Source organism: Fundulus heteroclitus, unplaced genomic scaffold (genome assembly GCF_011125445.2).
Source record: "Fundulus heteroclitus isolate FHET01 unplaced genomic scaffold, MU-UCD_Fhet_4.1 scaffold_108, whole genome shotgun sequence".
NCBI lineage: Eukaryota > Metazoa > Chordata > Actinopteri > Cyprinodontiformes > Fundulidae > Fundulus > Fundulus heteroclitus.
Genome location: NW_023396521.1, coordinates 738,066 through 760,558, shown reverse-complemented (window position 1 = coordinate 760,558; position 22,493 = coordinate 738,066). Strand labels below are relative to the sequence as shown.

At 38.7% G+C, this 22,493-nt stretch overlaps 1 protein-coding gene across 1 annotated transcript; it reads left to right on the top strand.

The window, feature by feature from the left end:
- The first annotated feature begins 7,354 nt into the window (after positions 1 to 7,354).
- muc15 (mucin 15, cell surface associated) lies at positions 7,355 to 22,273 on the top strand. Its single transcript, XM_036128689.1, has 4 exons — positions 7,355 to 7,631; positions 13,652 to 14,484; positions 18,383 to 18,550; positions 21,769 to 22,273. Exons 2-4 carry the CDS (start codon positions 13,656 to 13,658, stop codon positions 21,873 to 21,875), a joined length of 1,104 nt encoding a protein of 367 aa, XP_035984582.1. The 5' UTR covers positions 7,355 to 7,631; positions 13,652 to 13,655; the 3' UTR covers positions 21,876 to 22,273.
- Positions 22,274 to 22,493: the final 220 nt, after the last annotated feature.

The following is a 22,493-nucleotide window of genomic DNA, read 5'->3' as shown; positions in this document are numbered from 1 at the left end:
TGCAGTCATCAAAAACGGCATACTCAGATTAAATGAAATGTGCAACTGAGTAGTGTGACTCAAACGGGTATAAATGTGCATGTATTAAAATAGCAACACACTACAAAAAAGGGGAAAGAGCTGTGCAATTGACAGCAGGAATGAAAACAACTTATTGAGCTTGTTGGGAGCAGTGACGGTCATAAAAGCTGATGGGAGGAAGGATGTACAACAACACTGCTTTGTTCAACCTGGGTGCAGCATTCTTTCAATGAAGGAGCTCTCCTGCTCCTTAGCTTCATGCATGGGGTGGGAGACACTGTCCAATAGTGATGTTATTTTTTGCCAGAGTCTTATCGTCTCTCATCACCTGCAATGGGTCGAGAGGGGATCCTAAGCCAGAGCTGGCCTTCCTGATGAGCTTATCTAACCGCTTCCTCTCAGTTATAAATAAGCTGCTGCTCCAACAAACTACACCATAGTGGATGGCTGATGTTGCCAAAGAGTAAAAAGAAAAAAAAGACATAAGTAGCGCCCCCGGCACTCCAAAAGACCCCAGTCTCCTCAGCAGAGAGAGTCTGCTCTGAGTTTTCCTATAAAGAGCATCAGTGTAGTGACTCCCATGCAGTTTATTCTTCAGGTGAACGCTTGTGGTCCAAAGCAAAACTTTTGCACGATTTCTAAATCCTAAATTTTAGACATTTGTCTAATCTTCATTACAGTCTTTTCACTTGACTAAATTTTGGTGACTTTTTTGTTTCTTGCACTATTTACCATTACTGCCGACCTGACCAGACGAATGCACGTTTGTTAGTTACATTTACAAAAAAAAAAAAGGAATAAAAAAGATCGAAATCTGACAGACATCCCATCCTATATATGTAATAACTCTGGGATTCCCAAAGATCCTTTAGCTGAACACCTGGGTAGTGTGAAATGTTTGATTCTGACAAGTGTCTTGGGGCCTAAATGTATCCATGACAGACGAGCAGGATCTGAATGTTCTGTCCAACAGAAACAGGAACAAAATAAAAAAACAACAGGAACAACTTGACATATGACTTGGGAGACGTGTCATCTCTCAGTTTACCATCCACTGTGTTTTTAGCCACTAGCTCTTTGGGAATTCCTTTACCGGTGCTGAAATCCTATTCCGTTTCTGTAAAACTGTGCTGTCCTTCTTATATTTTGGGTTCAAATTCAATACATGGAAATAAACAGAATGGGAGGTTAGGAAAAACATACAAATTAATTTATAATATATGCATATATAATGCATAATTGTGTGCAGGGGTAGCCTAGTGGTTAGAGCAGGGTGTTTTTGTCATGGGAAGGTGGAAAGTTCCCTGGTTCAAATCCCACAGACTGCCACGCTGGGCACCTGAGCAGGTCCCTTAGCCCCAGAAGGCATTGCATAGTGGCGGCCCACTGCTCCCTAAAAGGTATGGGTTAAAAGCAGAGTACAAATTTCAATGGATTGTACAAAGTTGCAATGGCAAAAACAGATGACTATTATTATCATTCAAATATTTAGCATATTGTATAATATAAAATGTGTGCATAATATTTGATGGAATATAAAACCCAAGAAGAAGAAGAGTATAAAAACCAACAGAGACGGAAAATAAACTAAAACAAACAAACAAGAAAATTTATAAAAGAGGACAAAAACTTAACATATTTACATTATGGTGAGACCAATTTCTGCTATTTTAATTTACTGCCCTAACCTTTGTGAGTTTAGTAATATTTACATGGAATTACCTTAAAATGTGCTATTTCAGTAAAAACATCTTTTAAGCCTTGTGAGACTTAGTATCAAGGATTGTGTGAAACAGGACTGTCACTTTTCTAAATAAAAAATTTAAACCAGGGTAGAAAATCTATCTATAGCCTTTGGTATTTTATGTTTGTGCTGTCAACGTGTGTGGGCTTCCAAAAAAGGTTTTTGTCTTTACAGGTTTGATAATTATACATCACACTCTCTGAACAGAGTAAATGCTCCAGAATATATAGAAAGAATTGAAAAGACGTCTGGCAATTTGTAATGAACGTTAAAAGCTCTTTTCCAGAAGGTTTCACCATTCAAACTACTTTAAGAGAAAGATGAGCTGAGGAGAAATGAGGCAATCATACAGAAAAACCCCGTCAACGACATGACACTTACTGCTACCATGATTTAGTTCTTTCTTTGTTCCAGTTTAATATTTCAGCTACACCTATAGACCATGGTGCTCATGTGCAACACACATGTTTTAAAAGCTGACTGGTTTCATATTAATGCAATTTAATGTTTTCTTTTTTGCTCTTTCATCGTTTCTGTCAGTCTTGGCAGAAAATTTCCACCTCTATTTTTAACTCTTTGGTTATGGTTTGGGTTTTAAGTCAAAAGAAATGTTGGTAACACTTTATTTGAAGGGGTGTACATAAGACTGACATTACACTGTCATAAACATGACATAACACCTGTTATGAGCATAAATGACTCATTATGAATGTTTAGGACTGTTGTCATTAATTGTCATTTGGTAAATTATGACACTATTAAAGCAAAGTTGACATTATTTAACATGTCTTTGTTATGACAAGCCCTTAATTTCTGAGCTGTGTAAAAACGAAATTTCGTTCTGTATGCACTCTGTGTATACAAAATGACAATAAAGAAAGTCTAAGTCTAAGTCTAAGTCAAAACCCCATGTCAAGCCCTAAATTTAACCTAATCCCAAATCAAGCCCTAAATTTAACCTAATCCCAAATCAAGCCCCAAATTTAACCTAATCCCAAATCAAGCCCTAAATTTAACCTAATCCCAAATCAAGCCCTAAATTTAACCTAATCCAAAATCAAGCCCTAAAATTGACCAAATCCTAAATCAAGCCCTAAACTTAACCTAATCCCAAACCAAACCCTTAAATAAACCTTGTCTCTGTTAATGTCAAGTTGTCATAACAAAGACATTTTAAACAATGTCAACTTTGCTTTAATAGTGTCATAATTTACCGAATGACAATTAATGACAACAGTCCTAAACATTCATAAAGAGTCATTTATGTTCATAACAGGTGTTACGTCATGTATATGACGGTGTAATGTCAGTCTTATGTACACCCCTTCAAATAAAGTGTAACCGAAATGTTAAACTAACTTAAGAAAAAGTAAAAAGGGTATGCTTGCCATCCCATATAGCAAAAAGGAGTGGCGGGCTTGAATTTAAGATTTGAATAAAACATTAGATGTCAACTTGTTTTTCATTTATACCCCAGTTTTACATGAGGCATCTATAGACATTTGTGCAATGTGTGTCCCAAGAACATAAAATGTAAATCTGACCTAATCCATATTTGTTTGATATAATATTGTTGTTGTTCTGGTATGTCTTTAATATCTCTTCATTTTGGTCCGGCTTTTAAAACCATGATCATCAAAGGACGGAAGCTCGATTATTTTTAACAGATCAGACACAGAGGACAGTATCAGAAACTGTGTAATCTATTGTATTAGTTTGTTAATTAGCTGTGCTGTAAAATTGTGCCTCTTGTCACGACTTAAATTTATCTGTTGTTTTAATGTATTTCTGCCAAAGACAAAGACGGCTGTCATATCTGTTACACTGCAACGTGGTAATTCATAAATGCACAATGCATTTCTTATGAAGTTTGTCATAAAGAACCCTCTAGGCTTTTAATGGCTTGCAAATCCTAATGTCTTGAGGCATGAAGCTTTTTTATACCCAGTTAAAAATTTAGATTTTTTTCTATTATTCATGCCTCCTATGAGACTACATGATCCCATTAGCTTCAAATGCTGGCAGACCACATAAAGTGCCAACAACAAGCTGTTTGTAAAGGAACTCTGCATGTTCTACAACAAGCTTGTTTAAAACCTTCTTTATGGCAGCATATCAACAGCAGAGCTCTAAACAATGTTGCATTCAGAGGGTTAACTAACTCATTTGGTTATATTTTGCACATTAAAGCGTGCACTTGTCCCCACGTCTATGTATTTCCTGGTTATAAAAAATTAACCGGAAAGACTGGGACACTGACATTCTTAGTTGCTAACAGGATGTTCCTACCTTTACATTTAAATCACTTTATTTCAACTGAACCAACCAACCAAGCAATTACTCTGTTTGTAGAATCTGCTAATATTAAAGTAGCATCCTGATGCACTTACTACAGTATCATGTAAGCATTATTTGTTACCAGATAAGATATTGGATTCACTTGAAAGTGAGGTTTGCCCACCATTTCAAATGGCAACAAAAACAGTTTTTTTAGCATGGTTTTCATTAAATTTTATTTATTTTTTTGCGGCTCTAGTGGCTCGCTTATTCTGAAAGTAGGCTGACAGGAAGGGGGTGGAAGAGGGGAAAGACATGCGGCAAAGGACCGCGGGTCGGATTCGAACCCGGGTCAACCGCGTCGAGGACTAAGGCCTCCATATATGGGTCGCGCTTCCTGCTGCGCCACAAGCGCGCCCGGTTTTCATTTAATTTTACTCTTTAATCTTTTTTATCTGTTCATCAGATTCTCTGTAAGTGTATCTTGGCTTGTCCTGTGTAACTTGATTCTAAGATTTCTTGATATATTTAACTGGCAAAGAGGCTTCTACATAATCATAAAACATTTTAAACTGTTGTCAGCTGTTATTTTTTTATTTGTGCTTCTTCTGTAGTTTTCGTTGCCATATCGACCTATATTGAAAAAATCTGGCATCAAAGTGTACAAGTTAGAGTTTCAAAATTGCTAAAATTTGCCGTCACTGTTTGCTTCAAAATTTGTCTGTTTTTACCATATGCTGGGAAAAATGTTGGAGTGACCAGAAATTCCAACGGATGTGTGGACCAGAGAGTAATGCAGTACTACCCCTTCTCTAACAATTGCTGCACCCTGCTATTCAGCTGACTGAAAGAAATATATTCCTCACAGTTACAATATGCCATCCCATGTCATATTTTTTAGTGATACATTTCTGCTGTGTTTTTTTACATGTTAGTATTTCTATTTAAGGTCTATCCTAATTAGCATGCTGACCCATGCTAATTAGGACAATGCCCCTTAACTTTGCTTTTAATGCTATAAATAAAGCAGTAGGATATCAGGAAAACATGCATTTGCAGTACTATTGCTCAATGTTATGATAGTGATATTGAATACCATTAAACAACTTTTTTCCATTTTCTTTCTAGTTTTCCCAAAGGTTTCAGTGAGCTTTAGCATCTCTAGACTAAAAATATAGATATGGTGCTGACTATGGACCATTAGAGGCCATCCAAGACACCATATATATATTTATATACTGTATATATATGTGTGTGCGTGTGTGCATGTGTGACTGCACGTCACTTGAAATATGATATGCAAGCAAATATTTCTTTCATTCAGTGAATTGATGTGATTATATAACATTGGTATTGTGAACATTGGTATTGTGAGGTAAGCTCCAAACACATTATCCTGCTCTATACGTAATCAAATGATAGAATTCTAACATGGTAAACAAATTTAAAAGCACAACGTCAATGTTATCTATGAAGGACATTTAACACAATGCAAAGTTGACCAAACTGCTTCACATAAGGATCACTGCAGACGAGTGCAATGCAAACAAAGACAAATGCTGTCAGAAAATCACCATAAACACCAACAATTACTGTACAAATAGGATAAAAGAAAGCTACATTATACAACATCTCAACCTAATTAGTCTGACAGTCTCAAACATAACTCAAATTAAAAGCCAATATGGAAAAAGAGAGTTTTCAGGGATTGGAAAGAGTGTACAGACTCTACAGAATGAATGTCAATGGGTAATTTATTCCAGAGACTGGAGGCTGCCACAGCAAAAGCCTGGTCCTCTCGGTGCCCTAATTTGGCCGTTGGCTACATCAAGAGAATCTGGCTGGAAGATCTCAGTGCTCTTTTTGGGTTGTGAGAGTTAAGTAAAACACAAATTACACTGCAGTCTAATTAGTGAAAAACACTCAGAGATTCCTGACAATAGAGGAGCAAAGTGGAGTGAAAGGACTAAGGATATCAGGTGACCTAAAATTGGCGCTATGATCACCAAACACAATGATTTCAGTTTTGCTTTCATTTGGGATAAGACAATTCTGAGTCGGCCAGTCTTTAACATCTTGCAGACAGTTAAACAGAGGCTGCAGAGGGACATATATTTGGACAATGTCAGCATAACAATGGAAGGGCATCTTGCGCTTTGTAAAAAATGTAACCCAAAGGCAAAGAGTATTCCCCATAGACACCGAAAAAGACCTGTCAGACAGGTATGACCTGCACCATGCAGGAACTGTGCCTTTGAAACTAACAGTATGTTCGAGTCTTGATGACAGAATGCTGTGATTGAGTGTATCAAAGGGAGCGGTTAAATGTAAAAGAACCAAAACCACAGGGGAGCCTGAGTCAACAGCTAAAAATAGATAATTAAAAACTCTTAAAGGTGCCGTCTCAATGCTAAGACGGGTTTTAAAACCAGATTGAAATTCTTCACAAACACTGTGAGTATTTAAAAACATCTGAAGTTGATTAAAAAAAGCCTTTTCTAAAATTTTGGACTTAAACGGTAGTTTGGAGACTGGCCTGTAGTTAGAGAGAACATCATAAACAATTTATATAATACATTATGTTCAGCAAAACACATTGCACTTGATTTTCTAGTAAATCAACCAGATAATATTTGGCATAACACCTCACAGTAAAGCTCTGCTTCTATTCACAGTGGATCTGTAGGGGAGGTAAAAAAAAAAGCAGCATACTTGACATATTCCACTGGGAAAGCTTGACACAAGCTGTGTGTGCTAATATGAACTTGTAACCAAAAATAATGGTGCCATTGAGTGGGTTCAGGGTTTTCATAGTATTGAAATTGTTTTCTAACTTTTAAATTGAAACCTGAACTTCTGGGTTACATTAACAAAAGAGCACAGCCACTCCTTGTTCTCAGCCCGGAGCACACTGAGCTTTCGAGTGCCACTTCATCCGCCTCACTCTTCTGCTCAAATGAATTCGGCGGCAGCATGACTCACTTGATTGAGGAACGAAACAAAAAAAACAAAAAAAAAACAATCCCGGCTCATTTGACGCACAGTACCTGCGAGTTCACAAAGTCACACGTCACACGGCACGGACTGATACGGACACGGAGACAAAAGGCGTGGATGAAACCTGAGCTCGTCAGGCTCTTCTCCGTCACCATGGCGACGGTCGCCGTCCACAGTCCCCGGGAGAAGAGGCAAGGAGGCCTCGGAGGACGGGTGGGAGCAGACTCCGCCCACTGTGGGAATTCACAGAGCCAACCTGACAACTAAAGATTTCCATTAACCTGTACAGGAGAAACAAGAAACAACTGAGCCTGAATAACTTCTCAAACCCCGCAAAACTTCTCTGTCTTTCATTCGTGCCCCGCGTGGCCTTTCCAAAGCACACAGGCGGATGCAGTCTGGGGTGTGTTTCTGAGCTGGCAGGTGCAGGAGCAGGTTGAACAGGTTGTGAATGTCACTCTGTTAGGCCCTCCTCCTCCTTTCTATACCCACTTCTCCCTCCAGGACGACTGCTGATTCATTCTTACGTATTGGCAGGTCAGTGGAGAGATTTCCGTGCACCTGTTCTCATCTGACACAGCTGAAGTATAAGGTAAGGATTAACCGAGGATCCATTTTTATTTTAGGTACATGCGTGATAAAGGGCCTTTATATAATCCTAACAGGCAGAGTGATGGCTTTACAGAGATGTAAATCCAGAAGGTTTGACTCCTAAAACACTAAAACGAAATTTAACTGAATGAACTGTAGCAATTCAGATCCTGTGCCTGACTGCAAAACCTCGAATAGCGGAATTTAAGTGCAAGATAAAAACAAACTTTGACATTAAAGATAGAAGAGAGTTGCATCAAAAGATATTTGATGGCTATTTCAACTGTTGGATAGACTGATGATAAATCTTTAATGAGGTACCACCAGTTGTTTGGCTGATCGTACCTTTGCTGTATAAAAAGAAGTAACTACACTCTGTATGCTGCAACAAAGATAATAGGTCTGTACTAACCTAAATATAACAAAAATTAGCATAAGTTAAGAAGGGACAATAACAAAGGAAAACCCTGAACAGCTCAAACGTCACATAATTAGTCATCTTGGTGTTTGTGGGGTGGCTGAATGGTGCTTCCAGGGTGTAGTGTTTCCTTCAGCCGCTCTGTGTTCCTTTGTTTGTGTGGGACTGGATCTCTGGAAAGTTGAGGCTGACAGGGCTGCTGAGGCGATAGCTGCAACAGACTCTGACAATCCAGCAGAGTGGGAACTCTTTTCAACAGAAGGCTCCTCTGAGCGTGACGGGTCAGAGGTAAACACGTCTCCTGCTGTCTCCCCGACCCTCTCAAAGGCTCACTGGTGTGACGCCCACGGTGGAATATACTCTCAGAGCGGTGCCGTAATAGGATGTGAGAACAACATGATGGACAGGAAGTGACAGCGGTTCGGATTAAAACAACCCACATACAGTATGTGGGTAGCACGAGCTCGAAAACCTTGGTAACGTTTGACTCCGACAGATCTGAAACCTAGCAGGCGACGTTTGGCGTTTCCGAAACAAGTTTTAAAACTCAGAATAAGGTGTGTACATAATTAGAATTATTTCCCGACTACCGTCACATAGATTTAAACAGCCCAAATTAGAACGAGTCAATACTTTTTCTGAACCACCTGTTAAACTGGTTTTACAATAGCTGCTTTCGTTTAGAATTCAGGTCACTGCAGTGTAATTAGAAAACTAAAATAAAGAGAGGAGATTTATTTCCAACATGTATTCATCAGCAACGGTCAAAAATTACAAATACATTTGATTAGTGTGAATTAATTGGTTACATCCCGCAGGTTCTTCTTAGTGTAGCATGTATTATTTAAACTCCTTTTTATATTTGACATAACATTATAGAAAAGCCAGCCAAAAGACTCTTATCAAATTTAAATACTTGAAAAAAACTTGCTTTTATATTATATTATATTATATTATATTATATTATATTATATTGTATTATATCTATCATATGTTGAGTGCCGAAGTGTCAGGAGAACTACGGGTGATTAAATTGGCCAGATTCAGAAAAGAAAACTGTGAAATAGCTCTCAACTTTAGCACAAATTAAAAGCTTTGAAGCCAACCGCAGTGTTGCTGGTGGCAAACATCGCTTGGATAGCGCTCACAGATCCTTCATAACGTACCTTGTTTGCAGCTTTCTCTCTCTACCATGTACCAGGATGCTGCCACAGTAATGATTTAAAAGTAACAAGGGTGTCCTCTAGTAGCTGACTCCATCAGTAGAATGGGGCAGCTCAAGAAATATTTCCTTTCATTGTACAAAATCAGAGTCTTAAACATCGTTATAAGATGTCAAACGTCAAGGACTTTCCTTCCCATTCGGTGCTCAAAATACTAATTTGGGGCTCCAAATAATAATAAAAGTTTTTTTCACCCGACATAGTCCCTCATTAACAACAAGTGAATAAACGTTCCTAAGACAGGTGTCTTTTTTGGCAATAAATACTGTATCATTTTAATAATGCTATGTTACACCCCTTGAAGTAATTGATTGCTTGCAGAATAAGAGGCAACATTTTCTATTTTGGAGGGCTAGAGCTGCACAAAACCTCAGTGTTGCTCGGCAAAGGCTCAAATTGCCCACAAGTTCAAATAGGAAACAAGGAAGGTGGAGGTGGAAGAATTAACAAGCCACCTTTCCTAGAAAATTGATTTTGGCTTCCTACTGAGCGGACTGTTTTTAGTTGTCACTCAAATGCTGCACTTCAGGTTTATCATAATTTACACGGAAAACATTTGCTATGTTTGATTTTTCCCCCCCATACTTACTCTGTAATTTACCGCATTGTGTGACAGAATGGAACGATGCCAAGCTCACATTGTTCCGAAACATCGACTTATAGGTTTCTTTCCCCCCCCCTTTCTTCAAAATAAAATATCAACATTTCATCCTGGTGACTTAAATTCACTCCATTCTCTCCGTCCTGGTGGATTAAAACATTTTTGAAAATGATAAGCAAATGTGAACAATTTGATTGATCCAGTATTCACACAGCAGGCAGGCGCCTGCATACCACCCACAGGGTTTCCATTTATTTTTTTCAAAGAACGAAAAGAAAGAAAGGAAAAAAAAACAGGCACTTGCTGTGCGGATGACAAACAAGCTGTTGAGAAACTGACCGTAGATTACCGTTTCTAGCTCACCGCTGATTGTCAAGCTACGGCATGACAACATCGAAAAACAATTAATAATTAAGAGAAAATTGTTTTGTGTCATTTCCAGTCGCTTGTGTCCAGATTGCGCCGCTAAAACAAACACATGGCATTGTCATAATAGGCTGAATGAGAAATATGATCACCAGATTTGCATGTCCTCTTTTCCAAGAGGCACCAGCGTTACACTCTGTAGATGGATCTTTTCATTGCGGTACTGAGAAGGAACAAAGCAGCAGATCAACAAAGAGACTCAGAGCAAGCATGCCCTGTAGGGAGTTGCTGTCATTTGTATGTAGGAGTCACGCCGAAGGGAGAACACATAGCTCTGAGAACATTTGTGCTAATTCACCCCTTCAATAAGTCACATTTTCCTCTGGAGATTGTGTCGCAACTCTAGTGAACCTCATAAACTCTGGGGGTTACTGCATGGAAATGTGCAGATGCTGCGGCTGAGGGTGTCATGATTTCGGAGCCTGTTAACTCTCAGCCAGAAGGTGTCAAGAAGTCAGACAGAATCAGCTCTTCAAGGATTTCCGTTATGACTTGTGCCATTGGAGCTGACCTGTGCTATCAAAGCAGCAACGCTTGTTTTTGAACTTTTGGAAAATTGGTACGAGCGGAGATGTTTTGCAGCACACAGTGTGCCGGTATGGTTAGAAAAACAGGCGTTTAACGCATGACGATCTCTCCTGAAGGCATTTGCTCCTGGCAGGTGTGCAAAGAGGAGTTTTACTCACAGAAAGCCAGAACAGAATATTATCCAAAAATATTTTCTGAGTTTTGAGCTTTTATTTAAAGTATGCATTTTTAAATGTATTTTTTATTTTATTTTTGAACCTCAAATAAAAATGTCAGTGCTCAGCAGAATACTGTAATGTATGGCTATTAATAAAATGTTTGAGCTGGCAGTTTCCCCATAGTAGAAAATGACTCACCACATTACAGCGGCGTGTCTTGTAATTATTAAAATATTAAACTATCCCCATTGGATGTGGATTTTGTAAAATGCCACGTAAACATTTATTCTCAAGGGAATTAGTGAAACTGGAAATAACAAGAACGTTCTGCCACTCCCTCTCATTGTTTTTTTAAAACTCAAATACCATCATCCCTTATAATGACTTCTACAGCAACAGACTGACAAGACAAACTAGACAAACGGCGCAATATTTGCAGATTATTACCAGTCAATCTCAAATGTATATCTATTATATCTATTTATATTATCTATTCTTATTTATATCTATTGACTATATCTCTTTAAAACTAAAATTAATGGTCATAGATACATTTTGAGATAAAGATGCAGATCTTGAGATAAAGATGCAGATCTTTATAAAAAACCCACACACAGGTCGACAGTCTATCACAGGGCAACACAGAGACAAACAGGCAAACAACCATTCTCGCACACACTCACACCTTAGGAGAATTTAAAGAGGCTAATTAACCTAACAGTCATGTTTTTGGACTGTGGGAGGAAGCCAGAGTACCCGGAGAGTACTAACTGTGCCACTGTCATCTCAAGGCACTTTACAAAGTCAAATTCAATCAAATCATACAGGTTGGTCAGAAAGTTTCCTCTGTAAGAAACCCAGCAGATTGCATCAAGTCTTGACAAGCAGCATTCACTCCTCCTGAAAGAGCGTAGAGCCACAGGAACAGTCGTCTGCATTGTTGATGGCTTTGCAGCAATCCCTCATACTGAGCATGCATGAAGGGACTGTGGAGAGGAAAACTCCCCTTTAACGGGAAGGAAAAACCTCCAGCAGAACCAGGCTCAGAGTGCACAGTCACCTGCCTCGACCAAGTTATAGGTTAGAGAAGACAGAGCAGCGACACAAAAGCACAGTATTGCACTTTTAAAAGTTTTTTAAAGCTGCTCCATGTAAGTTTTAGCCACAATAGCCACTAGACCTGTAACTTCCAGATTTAGTGCCCCTAAAGGTGACTGGCAACACTGCACTGCAAAATTAAACCGTCTCCTTCCGTGTTCTGGAATCTGAGAGCAGACCAGTTTGCACCTGCAGGTTGAGAAATTATGGAGATATTTGTAAAGAAAATGCCACATTCACCCCTCTAGATCAAATCCTACATCAGAGAACCAAAACTATGTCTGAATAGATAAGTAACTGTTTTGTTTGTTGTTACGGGGGAGAATGGATCCGACCCTCTTAAGATAGATAGGCGGCAGCCCGCATTGAGCATTGATACGTGCCAAGTGCAGTGTTTTAAAAATCATTTAATGTATCTCAAGGTAAGCTGATACTTGGGTCAAAACTTACACAGTGCTGCTTTAAATTAACCACAAACCTGGTGCAGACAGGATACCTTTGCAGGAGCAGGCTGGAGATCTTGGTGGTGGAGGGAACCGGCTTGCTCACTGCAGAGGTGAATGACAGGATGGCTTAGGCTTGGTAGGAGATCCAGAACCAGCTTGGGTCATGCACAAGAGTCTGAACAGGGCAGAACAGACCAGGGGCTGAGCAAGGCTCATAGTCGTGACGCAAATCCTAGGATGTGGTCTGGAAATCAAACTCCGTAGATGTCGGACAAGGGCAAGGCAGGGGAAATCCGTGAGAACAAGGGCATTTTGATACTTTCAGAGCATTTTTGATTTTGTTTTCAGTTTCTGTCAGTGGGAAATAAGATTAGTGATACATTCTAATATCCCCTGTTGCTGTTTCAAAAGTTCCCTTTGATGCTTCAGATAAGCAAATTGATGCTGTTTGGCACCTTTTAGAAAATCCATGTGACGGTTCTTGTGACAATATCAAGGCCTCTACTGTCCCATGAGAAACATGCAAAGACATCATCCCAACAGTTTTGCACTTTCAAGATCCCCTTGATTCAAACCTCATTGGCTAATCTAAAAACAACTCTATCCAACTCTAAATCCAACACACACAGCCATGCACAAGATAAAACAACTGCTGTAAAAATTACAATATGAAAAAAAAAGTGTATTTGTAATTTTAAGGGGTTAACTGTTTTGAAGCTTACCTAGATACCAAGCCTGCATGTGAGCCCTTGACTTGTAGGGCTGGAGAGGTTCTGTTGGTTTTGGGCTGAGATTCTTGATCTTCTTATATCTAGAGGCCCCCCTCCATCATTTTGTGATCGTCTCAGGTTTACATGCTGAAGACAGTATAGATATTGAATTACATTTTAAAGATTGATTATGCTAAATAACTTTATTTCATAGTTATAACAGTTAGTTACTTTCAAACTAATTAGTGACAAATATTTTGTTTCTTAGGTTTCTTTGTTAACAAATTACTATATAAGTCTCAGTCATTGCTTACATTTAATATATAAACAAAGGAAGACGTATGAAGGAGTATTACGATGTATATTCCTAAATGTTTATATGTCTGCTTTGTTTTTTGTTTAAAAATCGACAGGAAAATGAAGCCTCTAAAAATCACAGCAACCCTCATCCTGCTTCTTCAAGCATTTCATCTGGTGTACCTGCAAGATTCAACTGACTCTCCCGGACGTACACTTGATAAGAGCTGGCTCCGCCAATTCGGCATCCAAAGTGAAACTGTGTTTGGTGGAGAGAGCGATTCTGATCAGGGAGCTGATCAGGCGGCCGAATCCAGCAGTGGGACAGCATCTGGCTTCATGACCGAAGAGGACAATAACACGGCAACTCAGGATGAGAGCGTAAATGGCACATTTGACGATTCAAATGTTTTCACTACAATCATCCCCTCTTCATTTGAATACGAAACAACTAAAGAACCAGAATTACCAGATGCAGCCATCTCTCAGAGGAATCTGACTACGGAGTCAAACTCAAGCCAAACCAACATGACCTACACTAAAGAGGACTTTAACTCGTCCATGACAGCAGACAACACAACCAGTGTTGGAGATTTCTCCAATAACCCTGACACACAGATCACGACCACCACAGTACAACCTACAACACCAACAACCGCAACACCAACAACCGCAACACCAACAACCACAACACCAACAACCACAACAGCAGAGCAAGATAAAGGAATGAGAAACCTTACAGAAAATACCACCACATCACCTCCAACCACAGAAGCACCTGAGACGTTCTGGACAACCACCGTGTCTTTAACTACGACCGTGCCGCCGTCTGAAACCACAGGGACGAGCCCCATAACTACCACCACTGGCATTGTAAACGTACCAGATTCGGCTAACAAGACTGGGAAGGTTGCGAGCGGCTCAGAACGGGGTTCTGTGGCAGACTCAGGTATGGCAGACTCTGATACACATCATCAGGTCTAAAAATGGATTTCTTTAAATGTGCCTTTCCCGTAACTCTTTAAACCATGTTTGGGAGGGAATACACGAGAAAACAGCAAAGTAAATTTTGGAAAGTTACCTTCACGATGCAACTTTAGATATTCATTGGACTTTAGATGTACAGTACTTAGTTTTAAACCTGTAGAAGATGAATTTAAGGTTAAGGTTTAGGTTTATGTTGGGTTCCTTAAAGATGAATCTAACACACAGCAAATCTCAAACCAGAAAAAGGGAAACAGTTTCATAAACTAAAACAATACAAATACTTAATATACAGTTTTTTTACCCTTTTCTTTTTAGTTGCTATTGAATATTTCCCATCAAATAAATATTAATTCAGACGATAAAAAGCAGTTTTGAAATGATGATTACATTTTTTAGCAGAAATATTTCCCAACAGACCTGGCCATGTGCGAAAAAGTTATCAGCCCTAGCTATCAGACTGAAGACGTTTTATCATTCTCTCCCTTTTATCTCCTCATTCTTTCACTTTTTCTCTTTCTTTTTTTCTTCTTGTTCTTCCTTTCCTTTCCTACTTTCCCATTGTAGTGTCCACATAATTTGAAATACTCCCTGCATGAATTATAATAAAACTATTTACATGCATAAATCCAGCAGAGCACTACGGCCAAAGCCGTACTGCTCCACTTGTGAAAGTAAAATCTGTTGAGCTTTTTTTTGGCATTAAGACAACAATTATTGGCACATTGCCAGACAGGACACTGGAAAATAAAAAAATAAAAAGTTATCACCCCCTAAACCTAATAGCTGGTTTTGACACCGCTGGCGTGAACAACTACCAGGCATTTACAATTACTGGCAGTGAGTGAAATGAGACCTGTGGTGCTTTAGATGTTGTTCTGGGTTCTTTTGTATTCTCCTGAATGTGTTATTGGCGCTCTCCTCGATTACGTTTGGTAGACCAGCCCTTCCTGAGAAAGTTCATCACCGTTCCCTGTTTGTGGACATTGTGGATAAATCCTCAGAAATGGCTTTGCTTTTCATCCGTCATTGAATTTCTTTAGATTGCGGCACGATGTGTTGCTCTTTTAGTTTGGTTTGCCTTTTTCATGTCGTTCACACTGCAGGGAAATGCGACCCATATCGATCTTTTTCAAGCCAGTGTGAACGGCCCAAAATCTGATTTGCGCCACTTCCATATGTGGCACTAATTTGGATACGTATCGGACATTTTTCAAAGCACCCGCAGTCTGAAAGCTCACGTTGTTGGATAGCTTAAAATAAATAAGTGATATTAAAATATCATACTAGATATCATATCAGATTGGCTGATATTGAAATTTGGTTGATGATCTGAAACACGTGACAAAACGACATATGTAAAGACCCAAGAATGATGAGCCAGCCAGAAAGTGAAGTTTCATGAACTGTGAAGCACTCTTTGGTGTGAAGAACTCTCTGGTGCTGCTACTGTTTTAACTAAATTCACAAATTAGTTTTAAGTTTGATTTCCATAGTTTCATGTAGGTGCAATAGTTCACTAGTTTGTAAAAAATTGTGTTTTTCTTAAAACTCAATGAGCATGAAACTGTACTCTATACATTCCCATTTAATAAATAAATCTTTGAAACCTTTTATTAGGCAAACACTAATTGTAACATAAAACGGCATGAAATCCTTCAGGTATCCCCTCAGTTTCGCTACTTGTGAGCACATTTATCACGGTTGCATGTTTAACACACTGGGTATTTCTGCCCTTTCCCTGACCCACATTGAGCTTCATCTCTTTTCCCACTGGCAGAGGACAAATGCTCATTCTTTGAAAGGCAAAGGTTGGATTGAGTTTCAGGTTTTATCGATGGAGCCTCAACGGGAGAAAGGGTCTGTTACAGCTCCCCTATCCGCTGGACAATGAGACCCTGTTTTAGCTGCAAAAACAGCCTGGGAAAAAAAAAAGGCAGCAGAGGACTAAAGATGCCTTTGGCTTCATGCAGGAGCGTGAGACTAGCTTTGTGGTGTTGACCTCCAGATTTGGAAGATTTCCGAGTAGGGAAAGGCTGCATGTCATACACATTTGTGCAATTCAATTTGCAATTCATCCCCCCCCCCCCCACCCGCCCCTGTTAAACCACCCAGAAAGCGACATGCGGGCAAGCTCAGTGAGAGCAAAAGGGCCAATAAAGAAGTGGCACAGGGTTGGGTTTAAAATAAAACTTGCATCCCATGGACAGATGTGACAGCGAGACATAACACTAACAAATGATGGCAATAAACGGTAGGAAAACAGTTGTGAGACTGTGGGCGAGCCAGAAGCAGAGGAGAAAAAAAAAGAGAAGACTCTCCACAGTTACCATGACAGGCACAGCGTGTTCACAGAAAACATACAATGACACCCACTGCTGTGCGCAGATAAACAAAAATATCTATAAATATGCAGATAGTAGAATACTTTTCTTTCTCTGACCTCAGTGAATTAAAACACCCACTCACCTCAAGGTGCTTGATCTCACTTGGCTACAGTAAATATTACAGAAGGCTTCAGGATAAATGCTAATCTCGGTTATAACTCACAGTCACATATCCTCAACTCCTGTAGTGGTCTTAATTTGCTCATTCATTCAGCTTAAATTGTTACAATGCTTCACGGCTACATTTCAAATAAGTAAATGCACCTTTATACGATTTATATCCAGGCTTGGAAAGTGACATTGAAACTCAGACAAATATAATGTGTTAATTTCTTATATTTAAAACAATGAAACAAACATTGAAAGCAGAAGCTATACATATGTTTTAAGCATTTTGTATCCAGCAGGAATAATACTGTAGATCTTTACAGTTTATACACCCACTGTTGCAAAGTTAAATCAGAATGTTGTTCATTAGGTTTCAAAAGGTTTTAAAAGGTTTCAAAAAGTTGACATTTTGAAGTTTTTAGCATTTCTGATCTGACCAAACAGGCGGACATTCCCTTATTTGCCCAGCAGATCAGGGAGAAAATGTTCAGTTTGGATTATTGGCCATTCAGCAGGTGGTGCATTCCTACTTTATTATACTTATATTTTTCCATTGGCAGATGACAGTTCAGTTTTTCACATTTGTCACCACAGTACAGCGTTCCAATACCGAATACACAAAACTGTTCTTATGGCTGTGTAAGTAACATTTCCTAACAGCTTTGCACACTACACGAGACAATAATTAATCACATACAATAATCATTTACTCTAAAAGTAGCATTCACACAGTTTCCTACTTCCATCCAAAAAACATACCTCACTCTGCCTTGTAACCCACAGAAAAAGCTCTTTAAAGACGAGGTAAACAAGAATAGCACTAAAACTATAACACAGTTTTATTTTAACGGGGGAATATCAAAGATGTGCATTTCAGATGTATATCCACAAGGCAAGGAGCTTCCTAAAACTCAACAGGCCTGTATTTTCTTTCTGCTTGGGCTTCTGTGCAACCCATAATTACCTCTGTGCTGCAGTGAAATGAATTGTCATATCTACTGTATGTGATCCATGGAGACATCAACTGAGATATGTCATCCAAGTGCTATTCAGTCTCCATAAACCTTATTTAGATGATGAGCACAGCATGCCACCTTAAGATATTTAAATGTATTCAGAAAATTATCGTGATTTTTGGCATGTTAATTGCATTAATTATCACAGTGTAAATTCTGCAATTCTGCCTAATTAGGATGTGTATCTATGCAGCGTGCCGGCACTTTTCTCAAAAACACATTTTCAGCCCTAATTATCTGACAATTAGCCATCAAAGATGGGAGTTGATATAAATCATTTAATTGTTGACAAATTATTTATAACTCTTTCCCACCCACCCACGCGCCCATACCCCTCCTTTCCCTAATGAAGGTTCAGAGACGGATCCCTACAGACGTAAAAGGAACGTGGCTTGGTTGGCTGTGCTGGGAACGGCGGCAGCGACAGCCGTCGTGGGATTGGTGGCCTACATCATTCTGAAAAAGAAACATCAGAAACCGTTCACTCACAGGAAGCTGGAGGAGTACCCTGCAGATCCAGGTAGGTTAACCCTAAAAAAAAAACACTGAATAGCTGTTCGCTATACAGTAGAAACAGCTTTCATACCCCAGTGACAGCAGAAAAAGTAAGATTACAGCACCCTGCAAAAAATATTTAGACAAATTCATATTACAATTTAAACTTTTTCCAAAGTATCTCATTAAAACCACAAATATATTTGACTGGGATACTGTGTGTTAGAACAACACAATGCATCACATAATTATAACGTCGGAGGAAAATGATTTCTTACATATAAACATCTGCGTGGTATGCATAGTCCTTCCTTAGATCTATATTTTATAGATGCACCTCTGTCTGCATTTAGTCAATTGCTGCACATGTTTTTTCTGGAATTTGTACCGTTTTTGCAGCCTATTTTTTGCAAAAACAGCCCAAGCACTGCCCGACTGGATGAATGGCGTCTTTTTCATTTGCATAATTTATTTATTTTTTCTATCAAAGCAACATCTAATATTGCGTTCTTTAACATTGGAAGTATATAAATGTTGGGTTGGCCAAATCGACGACATACAGCTGGAGTTGCATGTGCAACTTATATTCACAAATACTGGACCACATATTTCACATATCATCAAATTACACCCTCAATGTGTATTTCTTTTCAGTATTTATTCTTTTTTTCTTCTCAAGAAAGAGTTTTAAGCAAGGGTACCAGTTTGGGTTTAAAATGAGCTTTTATTTATTGTTTTGGTTTATTCATTTATTTAATTATTTCCCTCAGCATGATGCTGCTACCACCATGTTACGTAGTGAGGATGGAGGGGTCAGGGTGATGTGCAGTGTTTTGGTTTTCACAACAGAAGGATTTTGCTTGGAGGCCAGGAAGTTTGATCTCGGTCTTACCTCACAGGAAAACCTTCCGTATGTTTTCGGCTTTCTTTTCTTCCAAGTATACTGTATACTCACAGGGAGTAGCTGTTCCTCCAGACTTACCTCAGGTACACTGGCTTTTATTTACAGACATCAGGGTATAGGAAATTGAATACAAATGCTGACATCCCTCTTCAGATTTTTATATTAAGGAGCACAGGAATGCCAGCGGCTCGGGGCAAGATTCAGCAGTCCACTAGGACCTCTAGAGCAAAGGACATGGTTTTGACAACAATAATGCTCAGACTCTGGACAGAGGGAGCAGATGGTTTGAAAGAGGGGTGAATGAAGCCATCTTTGTCTAAAGTGAAAAGCCCACACTGAACAGAGGGGGAGGATTGCGCTACCTGCATTTCAGAGATTACATAAGCAGTCTCATCATGATTCAGGTGACCAAGTACTCAATTTACACCAAACAATAGCCTCTAACGACCTAAGAGAGTAAGGGGTGGGACGTTGATTTGCATCTGACTTAGAATGACTTAGAATGTCCTTAAAAACAGCAGCACTCCAACTACGAGTTGCTCAAGAGTGAGCCACCAGAACCGACAGACTCCTGCATAGGTGTCAAAACTTTGTCAGAAAAACTGAGGGAAAACCCGGTTGCCTGCGATTTAAGCCTGTTTGGTGTTGCCATGAAGCGCTTAGTTGATAATTTGCACAGGCATGAAAGAGAAATCAAAAATAATGTATAATTTTCCCTCCATTTCAGAATTAGGCTCCATGTTGTCTATCTCCAGCACATGGACTCCTAATATCAGGTGGTTGTAATGTGACAGAATGGGAAAAAGTTAATTTGGTTCCACACTTTTGCCAAAGCACTGTGGATAGATCGATGGATGTCCATCTGGCTTATGGGTAATTGACTTTAAGCTCTAAAATAAATGTTGAAATAAAACTTTGCTAGACCAGATGCCGAAGTTATTGCTCCCCAATAGTGCACATTTGCTTTCCCTGATAGTTTTTATGCTCATTCATTAATTAGATTCCACAGGTTTAATATTGTTGGGAGATATGATACATAGCCAATTAACACCTGTTAATGAGAGAGCTTTGGATGTGTTGTCTGGCAGATTTTATTGCCTCCAGACTGTACTCTAACTGGCTGCTGTTTGGAGCTGCATAACTCATCCCGCTTTAATAAGGTAACCCCTTGGTAATGAGGAAACCTCACCATGCAAAATAGGATCACGTAAAAGGATAGCTACCAATCTGTCTCTTTCTTGTCATGAGCATTGAGAAACCCGACACTTTGTCAGTCACAGTTTCCCCTAAGCGCCCTCATATTTAACCTCTGTGTAAAGCTCAGAGGAAAATTAAATGGCACAAGACTGCAGAGAGCACCCCCCCCCCTGCCCCCCCCAACCCGCCCACAAGCACATACTCGTACTGTAAATATAGAAATTTTGAGTGTGGTGTTTAGAGATTACAAAAAATCAATTGGACTTTGAACTATAGCAATTTTCTTAAGCAAGTGTAGAACTGTAGTGATTCTCACAAGAGGCACTATTGTGAAAATATAAGACAAAAGCTTAGTTAAAAAGTCATTTTAAGAAATGCCTACTGTGTAATCTATAACAAAGGTAACAATGCTCACTTAGTCATTTATAGTGTATTTATAATAAAAACAGTATGTATACATGGTAGTGCTTGAATGTCAATCAAAAGTTGCATTTTTCTTATACCTCTAAAAGTTTCTCTGTCATAGCTCTGTGTTAATCTTTTATGGGTTTGAATAATTTGTTTCTCCTTTTTGTTAATTTGCATTCTCTCTGTCAAAATATCTAAATGCAATGACTTTCTTCTTTCCACAATGTAAATTATACCAACCTCCACAGAATTATTGAGCCGATACAAAGTATTTACTTCTATATATACTTATTAAACTTGTATATACTTTTTTTATGGTCACAGCTAAATATTTATGATCATAAAGAACTTTTTTGCACTTTAAAAAGATAACTTACAATTTTCAAATTAATGTTTAATTTCTTAAAGAAAAGAAATCAGGTGAGGCTTGGTTGGTTTGCATTTTCATGGTATTTCAAAAATGGTATTCTTTGTAGAAGGTAAATACTTTTTCACTTCAATGCCAATGGACAATATTCTTCTATTCTGGCTGAGTTCTTACAACAAATGGCCCAAACACACTAATACGATTTTGCATCTACAGGATTATTTGTCTGTAAAGGTTTGGACATTAAAACAAAACAGAAAACAATGCAATCCAAATTGTTTTTTTAAAAAAGTGGGTAGTTCATGCAAATATATAATGTCATAATGAAATTCTGCAGAAAACCTAACAATGACTTTCTAATTCTCAGTCCTCAGATTAGACAACAGCGAACCTCTGGACCTAAACTATGCTTATTACAACCCGACACTCCAGGGGGACAGCATCCAAATGAGCAACATTCCAGGACGCCGTTGAAACTGAAAGGACTCCCAGGACAAATGAAATCTGGATGCATTGCAGAAAAAAAGTCAGAAAATGTCATTTGTGGAGACTGAAGAATGTGAAAGTTTGGAAAAGGAACTGCTGAGAGTGGTAATTGCTAATGGGAAAAGGGATCTATTTACAATAAATTAGTTTTCAGATACAAATAATGTATTCTATTTGCTATGGCAACATAAGTTACACTGCAAAAGCCAAAATGAACTTTCTGCCACCTAAGTATGTTGCCAAAGGGAATCAAATGAAGGCCTGCCGATTTGGACATTTTCTTTTAAATTAGCTTTTGATGAAGGATGTAAAACATTGTTTGATACAACTATTGTGAAAATATTTTAATGCTAAAAAACACATTTAAGGCTAAATATATATATATATATATATATATATATATAATGAAAATGTGGCTCCAGCCAGTTAAAATGACAGAAAGAACTGCTGTTTCCCTACTGTTTAAACACCAGATAACTCTGCTGACCAACTGAGACATTCAAAACAAAATATAGAAGCCCTGATGAACAATCACTTTGTATTTATCAGCTATCGCCTGCTGTTTTAGCACGATGCAGGACATTACAAGTCCTTTAAACTGGCAGT

Bases quoted from the DNA above. Each gene is read 5' to 3' on its own strand.
- muc15 (XM_036128689.1), top strand. From the start codon at position 13,656: ATGAAGCCTCTAAAAATCACAGCAACCCTCATCCTGCTTCTTCAAGCA. The intron at 14,485-18,382 runs GTATGGCAGACT...TCCCTAATGAAG, and splicing joins GGGTTCTGTGGCAGACTCAG to GTTCAGAGACGGATCCCTAC. The intron at 18,551-21,768 runs GTAGGTTAACCC...TCTAATTCTCAG, and splicing joins GGAGTACCCTGCAGATCCAG to TCCTCAGATTAGACAACAGC.